The sequence below is a fragment of the Kogia breviceps genome, chromosome 3 (genome assembly GCF_026419965.1).
Source record: "Kogia breviceps isolate mKogBre1 chromosome 3, mKogBre1 haplotype 1, whole genome shotgun sequence".
NCBI classification, from domain to species: Eukaryota; Metazoa; Chordata; class Mammalia; order Artiodactyla; family Physeteridae; genus Kogia; species Kogia breviceps.
The window spans coordinates 87,572,609-87,585,305 of NC_081312.1; the positions used below are offsets into that span (position 1 = coordinate 87,572,609).

The window sequence follows — 12,697 nt, forward strand, 5'->3', positions numbered from 1 at the left end:
TCCAAAAACATCCATGGTGGTCACATCATTGGGAAAAGAAAAAAAATGCTTTTGATTAATTCATTACTCCAGACCCCTTTGCAGATGACCAGTTTAAGATGAAGTATTCTTGAAGGAAAGAAGCTCGCTCCGTTGCAATTCTGCCGAGGGGATGAGCAAAGAGAGCATGTGGAAATGAAATATAGAAGTAAGGCTATATTTAGGAAGAATCCCTTGCCTATCAGAGTTGGGAGCTTCCAAAGTAGAGGATCTAGGAAGTTACAGTCCCTCTTTCCTATCCTCTCCAACAAGTCTTAGAGGCTGAGGGACATGGGCTCAGCCTTACCTGGTTATTTCTTCTTTCAGGGCGGCAGGGTCTGCAGGGTAAAACTTCACACGGAAACACATGGTGAATGGAGGCTGGGCTGCAGAGAAAAAGAGGTGCCCATCAGGGAGACCTTCCCAGGAAGATGACTGGGCTCCCCGCCCCACTGGGATGCACAGGTCTCTGAACCATCTGAAGAAAATCTTCATATGTTTAGGCCCAACTTACACTTAGAACAGTGGAAAATTCCCAAGACTCACTGCAAGTGGGAGGTTTCCTCCCACCCTCCCCAGGGGTGAGGCTTCCGTCTTTTCATGGACAATACTTACATCTCAACTGCTTCACCACAGACTTTGTAAACTCCAACCAATGCTGAAACAGAGAACACAGAACAAGAAAGCCCTAATGAGAAGCAGTGTCAAATATAACTTGTTTTATTCAATTTAAAAAACTAGACAGATTGTAGCCCAGGGTGAAAGCAGCTCAGAAGCTTGTGATATGTAGGCTTGGAGAGTACAGAGTGATATGATTTTCTGAAATAAGCTCCCCATGGAACCAGCTGTGAAGGGGGGAAGAGATCCAGCTTCAGATGCCATTTCTGGGCTTCCCTGGCAGTGCCACCTTCCAACGTAGGGCGCCAGAGTTCCAAGCCATGTTTCTGGCATGCCAGTAGGCACAGATGAATGCACGTATGTGTGATGGGGACAGAGCTCCACCTGGCTTTAGTAGGGAAATAACCCCTTTAATGGATTGTGTTTGTGTTATGCAGTGGGGACAGGATGACACACAGAGGCTATTGGTAGCAGCTCCAGAAAGCACTGGCAGGTGGAATTTCATAAATGTTGACAAGGCAGGGATGGCTGGTGTATATTTCATCTTTGTCTGAGCAATGCATTGCCAACCCTTGTGTTAGGGAATACATACTCTGGATTCCTTGGCATCCAGGGATGTTTAAAATCTAAGTCTCATAAGATAACTAACCACAACCAATGTGTAGTATCCTGTTTTCCCTGGATTTTCACAGAGGCAGGACAGAGTAGCAATGCATTTTTTCCCATGGTACTTACGTTTGGGAAAGGAAGCAACGAGAACATTCTATATCAGTTTCCCACTTCTACATGGATTCCTTATAAAATGCACTATTGATGTTTGTTGCTTTTATGATAATCAGGAACCTTGATAATTTGCAGAGAGCTAGAATTGCTGATATTTGGGGTTTGATTATCTGGAAGTAGCTTAAAACCACTGCTCTGTGAGGGCAGAAAACTCTGTCTTGTTTACCATTCTATCACTGGTGCCCAGCTCAGTGTTCAATGTGCAGCTGTAGAACAGGAGAAGGAACCAGGTCCACACCTCCCTCTTTTCTGACTACTTCTATTTAGTAAAACGTCTGGCAGAGTCCTCCCTGTGCCAGGAAAGCAGGCAGGGCCACGCAGACGCATCATGGCCTCCCTCGATGCCCAGCTCTCACCTTCTGGGCTGGGCCGTGAGTCACACAGTTAATGGACCCACCAAGAGCCAGTTCTTCCGTCAGCTCCACATGGATAATCTGGGCTGACATCCTGCTCTCTTGCTTCCTCTGATCTGAGTTCCCACGAGGCTGGCAACTCATTATAGCCACTCAGTGTGGTTAAGAGGTCCTTCTCACATTACACGGCCCACCGCGGCTTGGCTTCACAGGGAAGCAAAGGCACGAGATGAAACTGCACGGAAACAACTGGGGTTCCAGACCATTCCTATGAAGGTGGAGGAGGCCTGTCTGTGTGGAGCACACCAGAACTGTGGACAGTGAAAAGAACACAGCAAGTGTTGGGGACTCAGAAAACTAAATGCCCTGAGGCACTGGACCGATAGATTAACATAAATAAACGAAGATAGATAGAAGCTAAGTGCAATGATAGATCCATTATCAGCAGAAGGCAGAGAGGCTGAATGACAAAAGGCTATTCCCCTTGGCAATAGCTGGAGAGAAGACTTTAGTTTGTACTGGAGTGAGAGCTCCAGAAAGGAGTGAGGCTGGAGTACTCTGGGAGCAGGTGGAAAGAAGGGAGAAAGCTTGTCCAAGAGAGGGTCTGGTAGAGAAATCTTGACAGGATCCCCCAAAAATGGTGATGGCCAGAGTTAACCTTTTGCAGCTGTCTGCCTATATCTGGGTCCCAGAATCACTAGCAAATTGGTAACACTGGACTGGGGAGGAGGGGTCAGGAGAAGAGTAAAAACAAGGTTCAGAGAGCCGAGCTTCCTCCTGCATTTGGGTGAAGGAGCCAAGGTACAAGGTACAATCTTCAGACTCTGGGGGCTTGAAGGAGAGGGTGAGAATCGTCTGAGACCAGGGCCTGAGTCAGGAACAGGGAACGGGGAGTGAGAGCAGCCCTTCCATGAGAGACCAGAGAAATCCCAGACCCCATGGAGACCCCTGCAGAGCAAGCGATGATGGGATGGATGTGAGCGCTGGGCTCTGCCCCACTGGTGCTCGGGGGAAGAGGTCTGGCGGCGGGGGCAGGGAGCTCATCTCCTCCATCTCTATCGTGATCAGTAGATCTAGGACGATTCTTTACAGGTCCATTTCCCCACAGCTCTCAAGGACCCTCTCAAGCCTCCCTGCTCTCCTTAAACCCTCAATAAAAGCACAGAATCATGTCACTTTATAGGCTATAGGGTATGAATTCAGCATGGAACCCCCAGAAACCACACAGGCTCTGGCATCAGACAGGTCTGAGCAGGAGACAGGCTTTGCCACTTGCCTTGGGCAAGTTACATAACCTGTCCGAGACTGTCCACTCATCTGGAGAATGGATGCTATAACTGCAGATACTCATCTCATTCGTGGTAAGGATCGAATAACACATGTGAAGCTCTTAGCTTCGTGTCTGATACACCTCATCACTCAACGTCCATTGGCTGAAAGATCTAGGTTTGTGCCCAGCGTGGAGCCTGGCACAAAGGAGTCACTCCGTGAAAGTTTATTTCTCCTTTTCCCCATTTCCTTATTTTTCTCTGTCTCCTTTGGCTCTTTGTCATCTCAAATACTCTCTTATCCTCCTCAAGCACATGCTGACTCAACTAAAAAATAATGAACAGGATACATTTTACCCTTTTTTCTTCATATGCCACTGTTCTGGGGACATGAAGAGACCTTGGGGTAACTGGTCTTTCTTCTTAAGGAGAAACAGCTCTGACTCCCCAAAATAAACAAACTACAACAACAAAACCCCTTTGTAAAAACAGTCTAAGAGTCTACCATTACAGAGTGAATGGACACCTAGAGCATGTGAGGACATGTAGCTGCCTGGTGTCATGGCACTTTGGGAGGTCTTATGCTATCGTCCAGAGCTAAGGATAGTATTTATGCCAAGACAGTGGGGCCTTTATAGGGTGAGGGGCTGACCTCAACACTCCTCAAACACTGGTGATGCTCAAAATTCTGCTGAGCCAGGAGGAATGAAACACAGCAGCAAAGTGGGGCAGGGCTTGTCAAAGGAAACAGATTCAGGCTTTGGTTTCTTTCCTATAGCTCAAGTCTTCAGCATAAAACCCTAAATGTGACCCGGAGACACAGCGGCTCAGAGCATCAAACAACAAAACAACAGCTGGGGACTTCTGTGGTGGTGCAGTGGTTAGGAATCCGCCTGCCAATGCAGTGGACACGGGTTTGATCCCTGGTCCGGAAAGATCCCACATGCTGCAGAGCAATTAAGCCTGTGCGCCACAACTACTGAGTCTGCGCTCTAGAGCCCGCGAGCCACAACTACTGGGCCCACGTGCTGCAACTACTGAAGTCCGTGCATCTAGAGCCTGTGCTCCACAACAAGAGAAGTCACTGCAATGAGAAGCCCGCGCACCGCAACGAAGAGCAGCCCCTGCTCGCTGCAACTAAATAAAGCCTGGGAGCAGCAGTGAAGACCTGACGCAGCCAAATAATGAATGAATGAATGAAACAAAAAACACCACCTGATTCTGGCCTGGAGAGGGAGTTACCTGTGGCCCTGGGCACTTCTGGGAGGCTGTGCCCTCCGGGGCTCCAAGGTCCCCAGTGGTGACAGAGATGAAGCTCATGTTTGGAGCTATGAAAAAAATGAGTGGACCCATGAAAGGGGGGCCCTCTGGGGCTCGTGGTGACAGTGCTTTTGGAGGATGGTAGACGACAGTGGGTGTGGAGAAGGGAGGCAGTGAGGCCTGAATGCTTCTGCGTACTTTCCCACTTTGGTGGAGATGCCAGAGAGAACCTCCCCACACCGAGCAAAGTGCTGATGGACGGAAGTTATAGGAACTGCAGGTGTGGGCCTGAAGGGTAGCTGGGCAAGTGGAGGGCAGGAACATGGCACTATAACCCACTAACTCACCCACTCATCATTCCTTCAGTAGATATTTATTGAGCATTCACTGCATTCTAGGCCCTGTGCTAGTTCCGTGGGTTACAGTGATGAATGAGATAAAGTCCATGCCCTCATGGAACTCATAGTTTTGCAAGGAACACAGGTAATCAAACAGGCAATACCAGCATGGTGTAACAAGTTCTACTGCAAAAGGGGTAGAACAGGGCACATGGGGGCACATCAGAGGGGCCCCTCAGCCAGAGTAGGGGTTAGGAAAGGCTTCCGGGAAGAAGTCAAAGCCTAAGCTGAGACCTTACATGTGAGAAGGAGTTAGCCAGAATGAAAGTGTGGAGAGTAGAGAAGTGAGGAAAGGGGAAGTGATGTTCCAGAGGAGAACTGTACAGGTGAAGGCTCTGAAGAGGAGAAGACTGACGTGTGTGGAGAGCCACAGTATCGTCTGGCGGGGCCACAGCAGGGTGGAGACGGTCGGGGAGATGAAGCTGGAGGGGTAGTCAGTGGCCTTGTTCCTGTATCTGTGCAGAATATCACAGTCCTCATCAATGCCTTGTGTCTGTAGAGCCGCCCACGTTGTGTAGAGCAGAACAAGAATTGCAGGATTTGCAAGGGCTGAAAAGCCCACGTCTGTTCGGCTCCATCTCTGTCCTGCCCGGATTGGGTTGTTGTGGCACTTAGGTGAGACCCTTCCTAACCAGAACAAGGCGAATCAGCCCAGTTACTAGACAGGGGTAGGAGAGCCTCAGCCTGTGACCTGGGCTCTGAGACCACAACACCTGCCCAGCTGCCCTGACTCTAACTGGGCAGCTTTGGGCAAATCACTTTAGCTCTCGAGGCTGCCATTTCAGCATCTAAAAAATCACTCCAGCTGAGCTCTGCTATGGGGTCTTCCAGGTCTCACAATATGATCTGAAGAGATGACACCAAACTGCAGGGTCCGGTTGGTCCTCGACTCCTGCCACTAAACTCTGAACATGAGTGACAGACAGTTCAGGGCCTCGGGCTTACTGACCAACCCTCTCCTCCATCTGTGCTTTGAATATTGACTTACCCGTTGCTTATCAGGGTCCACAAAGCGGATCCCAAAATAGTCTTTCTCAAGCAGATTCAGGTGGTGGCAAAGAAGGTCAAACAGGTATTGGCCTTTGGCATCTCTCTGCAAAGAAAGCAAGCTCCATTGAGAAATGGGCGGGCTTCTTCAGTATAACTTTGTTTTGATGGTCATTAAAAATCGTTTGTAACAGTTGCATGAGGATGTGAAAGGGGCACATGTCCATAACTATGTGCTCCATATTGTGATGGATTCAACATTCTCAGGAATTCGGAGGCTTTCAGCACCTGGAAGGAGCCCAAGAACCCTTCCTTCCACAAAGATGTCAGAGAAGGCAGATAGAGTCAGGTAGGCCCAGTTCCCACCTATAAGGCACACAGCTTTCCTCTGGACTGTCGTGTGGAACACACCAAGCCCAGCTGGCTCTGCCTCTAAAGTGCATCAAGCATCTTCTGGCTTGTCTCCATCCCCATCACCAACTCCATAGGTGAAGCCACCACCACCTCTCAGCTGGACCACGGCCAGAGCCCACTAGCCAGTCCTCTGCTTCTGTGCTCACCCTTTCTCCACATGGCGGCCAGGGTGACCACAGTTTAGACAAACTGTCTTTTTTTAATGAATAAGTAATACAGGCACATAGTAAGATATTCAAACATACAAAAGAATATACTATGAAGAGTCTCTCTTTTACCTCACTCACCCTATGCTGCAGTTCCCCACCCCCAGAAGCAAACCCTCACCAGCTCCTTGTGGTTATTTTATGCACGGGCAAGCCTATATACATATACATCTCCTGTTTTAAAAAGACATTAGCAGCATATTTTTTTTTTTTTTTTTGCAGTACGCGGGCCTCTCACCTCTGTGGCCTCTCCCGTTGCGGAGCACAGGCTCCAGACAGCATGTGGGATCTTCCCAGACCAGGGCACGAACCCGTGTCCCCTGCATCGGCAGGCGGACCCTCAACCGCTGCGCCACCAGGGAAGCCCAGCAGCGTATTTTATACTGTATTCTGCTTCTTGGGATTTTCCCCCACGTAGGGTATCTTGTGACTCTTTCTATAGCAGCACATATAGACATGCCTCACAGTTTCTAACTGCAGCGAGCACACAGTGATCTTTAATTACGTTGCCGCTCCTGCGTAACACTGTCAGCAAGGGGCTTCTCTTGCTCTCAGGATAAAATCCAAGCTCTGACCGCGGCTTCCAAGGCCCTACACAACCTGGCTCCTGCCTCCTCTCTGAACTCACCCCAAATCATTCTTCTCACCACTCTCCGGCCACCGTCTCTCTGCTCCCGAGCATGCCAAGGCTTTTCTGCCTCTGCGTCTTTGTATCCCCTCTGCCTGGGATGCCCTCCCTCCAGCTCTTCATCTCCTTGAGGTCTCAACTCAAACGTCTTTGCTGCAGAGAGGTCCTTCCCTACAGAACAGCCCCTCCCTGTCACTGGCTATCTCATTTATTTATCCTGTTTATTTCCTTCATGGCACTGACAACAGTCTGTCATTATCGTGTTGATTTGCTTACTTATTTATCATCTGCTCCCTTTCTACACCACACTTTTCATGAGGGGAGGAGCCCTCCCCCAGAATGTAGCACAGGGCTTGGCATATGGCAGGTATGTCCTCAATAATTATTTGTTGAATCAATGGATAGAAGGCGGAGGGGTGGCTAAAACGTTTCACAAAATGTCAAGAAATTAGGCCACTTCTAAACCCATAACCTTCTCCTCAGGGACCTGCCTGAGTATCTCTGATGAGCTGGGAGAATGACTTGCAGGGAAGTGTCAGAACAGCTGGAGCTCTGCAAGATGGCATCTCTGGGCCTGTCCCCAGTGGTCTCTGCAGCTCAGCTGAGAGGCTCATCTCTGGTGGATCTGTGTTTAATTCTGCATGCAAATCAAGGTGGTCTTATAAGATCCAAACTATCTCACCTATGACAAGGCCCAAGGCCATGGGTAATTACAGAAGGACCTGGCCCTGTTCCTGGAATGGACAGATCTTTAAGACCACCTCAAAAGGTTTACCCCTCACCTCTGTCCCTTCTGCCAGCTCACCCTATACTTTCCAAGGAGAACTAGGGCAGGATATCAAATCTCTCAGTAAGTATCTTAAGAAGCTTATCCTTGCAGGATTGGAAGGATGAGCAAGTGGACAGCTCAACTAAAGAAGGTGGTGCCATGTGGGGACCTCCCTCCTCTTCTGCTGGCCTTGCACTCCCGCCCACAACATAACCTTGAGGCAGCGGGCCTCATTCTTAACACCCTTCGGTCTCCCACCAGAAAGGGCTACTCTCACGACAGAGCCTTGCTATGAATCACGCTGGGACTTCAGGGCAGTGGGTCACAAATGAAAGACTCCATCAACAACTGTCACTGTGGGCAGGGGCTGTCAACTCTTTCCTTACTGATGCCCCAGAGTGTGGGAAGAGTTTAAAGTCATTTTTAAGGTTCTTCTGGGAACAGAGAAAATATGCTTAACCCTGTCTCAAGCAGCATGTCCTGTACTGTTATCTCTCTCAAAGCAATTGAAATGGAATACTAAGAGACAGTTGCATATTATGAATATTTTTCTCTACAAATTGTCCTTTGCACCAAGCTGGCTACTACACTGTGATCAGCTGGGGTGAGTTTTGTTTTTTTTTTAATTGAAGTATAGTTGATTTACATATTACGTTAGTTTCAGGTGAACAGCATAGTGATTCAGTATTTTTGCAGACTATACTTCATTACAGGTTATTATGAGATAATTGGTATAATTCCCTGCGGTATAGAGTATATCCCTGTTGCTCACCTATTTTATAAATAGTAGTTTGTATCTGTTAATTCCATACTCCTAATTTGTCCCTCCTGGTGTGAGTTTTAATGGTTGAAGAAGTTCGCTTCCTTACATACAACAGCCATATTAGCAGAAGCCTGGGGCAGCCATGGGGAAATTGTGCCTCTGTGATAGAAGTCACATGGACTTTTGATAAGAATCATGTCTTCCCGCAGACATAGAGAATGGACTTGAGGACACGGGGAGGGGGAAGGGTAAGCTGGGACAAAGTGAGAGTGGTATGGACATATATATACTACCAAATGTAAAACAGGTAGCTAGTGGGAAGCAGCCGCATAGCACAGGGAGATCAGCTCGGTGCTTTGTGACCACCTAGAGGGTTGGGATAGGGAGGGTGGGAGGGAGACGCAAGAGGGAGGAGATATGGGGATATATGTATATGTATAGCTGATTCACTGTCATAAAGCAGAAACTAACACAGCATTGTACGCAATTATACTTCAATAAAGATGTTAAAAAAAAAAGAATCATGTCTTCCACAAAAACAACTCATACTCATGGGTTGGCGGCTCAAATACACTTGTGGGGCTCTTAGCTGGTAAGGATATTAAATTCAGCAGATCCAACCTCAGAGTTCTTCCACTTCACAAAAAGATAAAGGAAGCATGGCTTTTCTCTTCAGGTAGTTGTAAAAAAAAAAAAAAAAAAAAAAAAAAAAGACACATCCCATTGTACATTCCCATTATCAGTGAAAAAGTATCTTTTTATCATTATTTCTCAGCATCTGGTGAAACCCCTGCTCCCCACCATGAAGTCAGAGTTCCCTCAGGTTCCCACTTACCCGTGGTGGAGGCATGGTTTTGAGCTACGAGGCTCTCGTGGAGACTAATGAAGACAAGCATCTTCCCTTGCTGTGTCTCCAAGGCTGGAGGGAAGGAAGGGAGAGAGGTAGGAGCAGAGCTCCTCCTTAGAGCAGAATCCCATGAAGTTTAAAACCCCAGAAGAAACACAAAGGCAGGATCTACTGAGAGCTGCTGGGACACCTTTCACACAGAGTTGCAATCACCCCTCCCTTGGAGCACCCACTCCTGTGGCTGGTGGAGTGGCCCCAGGCAGTCTTTGGGGAGAAAGTCACATTCAGCTGGACCCTCGTGGTGGTTCCTACAGCAAGCCTCTGGCAGGGCCTAGGGTTTAGGAATTTAAAACTTCCTGGCTTTGCACTTCCAGATGCCAGCCATGTCCTAGGATTCCCTCTCTGTGGTCTCCCTGCCTTAAGTTGGGGCTTTCTGGAATATTCTCTGGCAGCCAGCTTTCTCTTTTGGTGGGACGGCAGAATCCAGTGAGTTCTGTCTCCTTTTCCCTTTGCTGGCAGTTGCCCTGGTGCCATGCTAACCCATGTGTTGTATGCTCAATGCTGTGCCATTGATTATACCGGAGAAACAGGCACTCACGCTGACAGGTGATTACTGTTTGGTCACAAAGTTGGGGCTCCAAGCCTGAGGCCGTTTATCTTCAGGACAAGCGAGCTCAGGCAGGGCACCCAAATCCAGCTAAACCTCGGAGGTTATTCTCTTCACAAGGACATTAGTGGGTCAAAATAACATATTAAGCACCCATCTAAAAAAAAAAATTTACATTTTATGAATAGCACCTACACATTTGAAAACAATAGTGCGTACACATGCGTCCTTTTAATTCTCTCTCTGTGGTGCCCAGAATGATTCATGAGCCCCTTAGAATCACTGTGAAACTCAGAGGTCAGGAGAATTCATATTGGTGCTCCTTCCTGGAGGGCCTCGTTCTAGTTCTCTACGGTTTGTCTGTTCTTTAGGGAAGGCACTTGAGGCAGCAAGCAGTAAGCAGGCTTGGGCCAGTGACCTAAACCAGTCAAGGTTAATTGCATTTTCCGCCTCACAGTCAATACCCTTGGGTAGGAGACCTGCTTTTTTAAAACCCATCACAGGTTCAATCCCAGGGACTCTGGCATGGTGCATCCAAATAAGAGGAGCTAACATGTAGAAAGCTCCCCACTCACTGGGCCTTACCTTATTCAATCCAGTTTACCTGTGAGGCAGGTAGATTATAAGTGCAAACTACCTGAGTCGTGAAGAGGGCACGAGCCATCACAACTTTCTCAGATCCTGGGCCACATGCAGTTAAAGGGGAGCTGGCCATGGTTTCACGGCCCTTCAAGAAGGCAGAGGGGAGATGGAGGGTTGCAGGAGGTGGGCACCTGCCCTCCAAAAGCACAAGAGTCTGGGGGTGTGGAAAGGCCATGCCAGGATGGGGGGTGCCTGGGGGAGGAAGCAAGAGCTGAACAAGTTGTCCTTGGGGGCCTGAGAGGGAGGGACAAGGCACCCAGCACCCTAGGGGTGGGATGGCATCCTAGCCTCTATTCTGTGTTAACTTTACATTTACACTTCTTGTAGGCCAAAGACCTCCTGGCTTTCCTTATACGTGTCATCTAAGGGCATGTGCGTGCAGCCGTCTGCCAGGTTCAGGAGCACATGCCGTGTAAAAGCACTTTAATGTCGGAACTTCCCTGGTGGTGCAGTGGTTAAGAACCCGTCTACCCATGCAGGGAGCACGGGTTCGAGTCCCGGTGCGGGAAGATCCCACATGCCGCAGAGCAACTAAGTCCGCGTGCCACAACTACTGAGCTTGCGTTCTAGAGCTGCGAGCCACAACTACTGAGCCCATGTGCCACAACTACTCAAGCCCGTGCACCTAGAGCCCGTGCTCCGCAACAAGAAGCCACCACAATGAGAAGCCCGCTGCCGCAACAAAGAGTAGCCCCCATTCGCTGCAACTAGAGAAAGCCCGCACGCAGCAACGAAGACCCAAAGCAGTCAAAATATATATATATATATATATATAAAATAAAAGCACTTTAATGTCACAGAGGAACAGCCACATTAGCTCATCTTCTCAGGGCATGAGTACGCTGAGCCGAGAAGTGTGAATCAATCACTGGGGTGCAGTCCTGCCCCTGTGTTTGCACACTACAAGCAACCTGAGGCACAGGGAGGAGAGGGGCACGAATGCTAACAGCAGGGCCCCAGATTTCTTAAACTCTGCACCTTCCATGCCAATTTCCATTTTCTTTGAAGGGACAGAACTCCTGCTGAGCTTCTGGCCCAGGAGCCCACTTTTCTTGCTTAGTCATAAACCAACAAAATCTGCCCAGGAACTGCTGAGGCTGCGGCTAGAAAAGCAGCGAGCTTGCTCTGGTAGAAGACGAGGGTGGGTAATTGCAGGGAGAAATGCAGCTGTACTGTCTCGTATAGCAGGTTGCCCCCAGTGCAGCAGGGCCAGAGCTTAGCCCCGTGCAGGCCCTCGCTCCCTACTCTCAGAGGAGATGGACTCTAGAGCTCGGCAGTTAGGCTGGGAACGATACGGCCCGTGCAGGTACTTGGTACCTAGACTGTAGCACCAGGAGGCTGCCCTGGAGCCAGGTGGCCATGTGGCTCGTGGGGGAGAGGTCTGGCCCTGAGGAGGGAAGGCAGAGTTCAGAGGGAGAGAGGAACAGTGGTCACCCAGACTCCTGCAGGCACTGGCCCCAGCTAGTCCTTAACAAACGCAGCACTTTCTTGCACCAATAACCAGCCATTCTACATGCAAACTGAGGGAATTGGGTGCTTTTCATGATGCAAATAGATATCTGTAGGTTCAGATGCCAGGCATGGGGGCCTCAGGGAGCCCTGTTGGCAGTCCTTGCTTGGGTCAGAGTACTGGCTGAGCTCGGCGCCACATGGTGTGGTAGGCAGAGGACATGCACGTGGGGCAGGCAAAATACATTCCGTCTGGAACGTGGAGGGCACTGTGTGCAAGTCAACGGCATGGGAGGGAGGACTACGTGTTCTGTTAGCACAGATGGTCCAAGCCAGACTCAACAAGGGCAGTTAAGACCCTCTGAGCAGATCCTCAAACCCGCTGTCGTAGAGCTTGTAAGAGCAGGGCTAACGAGAGAGCTAGACGTACTGAGATATCAGTGACGATGCTTCAAGAGTCAAGGCATCCCTATTCCTATGTGGATTCCTTGTACCCAGTGAAGTTACCAGAAGGACAAAAAACCTGAGCTGGGCCTGAAGGAAAGCAAACTCGTCTATCTTTCTCATGGTGAGGCCACTTTTACAGTAAAGTGACTCTTAGAAGCATCACTGTTTCTTGCTATTGATTGAATAAATTTGGGTTGTATTTTTCCAGCCAGTGCTGAATATCTCAGTGGACTAATCATA

General features: G+C 49.0%; 1 protein-coding gene across 11 annotated transcripts in view; it reads right to left on the minus strand.

Annotated features, from left to right (window-relative positions):
- The window catches only part of FRMD5 (FERM domain containing 5), a 362,059-nt gene that overhangs the window by 42,218 nt on the left and 307,144 nt on the right, over nucleotides 1-12,697 (minus strand). For 8 of the 11 annotated variants that reach the window (XM_067029164.1, XM_059059386.2, XM_067029162.1 and 5 more), the window contains exons 2-4: nucleotides 5,687-5,791; nucleotides 634-676; nucleotides 326-404 (exon numbers count right to left, since the gene is read on the minus strand). In XM_067029164.1, coding sequence (XP_066885265.1) covers nucleotides 326-404; nucleotides 634-676; nucleotides 5,687-5,791 — 227 coding nt within the window. Of the gene's footprint in view, nucleotides 1-325; nucleotides 405-633; nucleotides 677-5,686; nucleotides 5,792-9,300; nucleotides 9,385-12,697 lie in introns of those variants that run through there. The other 3 variants (XM_067029166.1, XM_067029161.1, XM_067029160.1) reach the window with 2 other exon arrangements.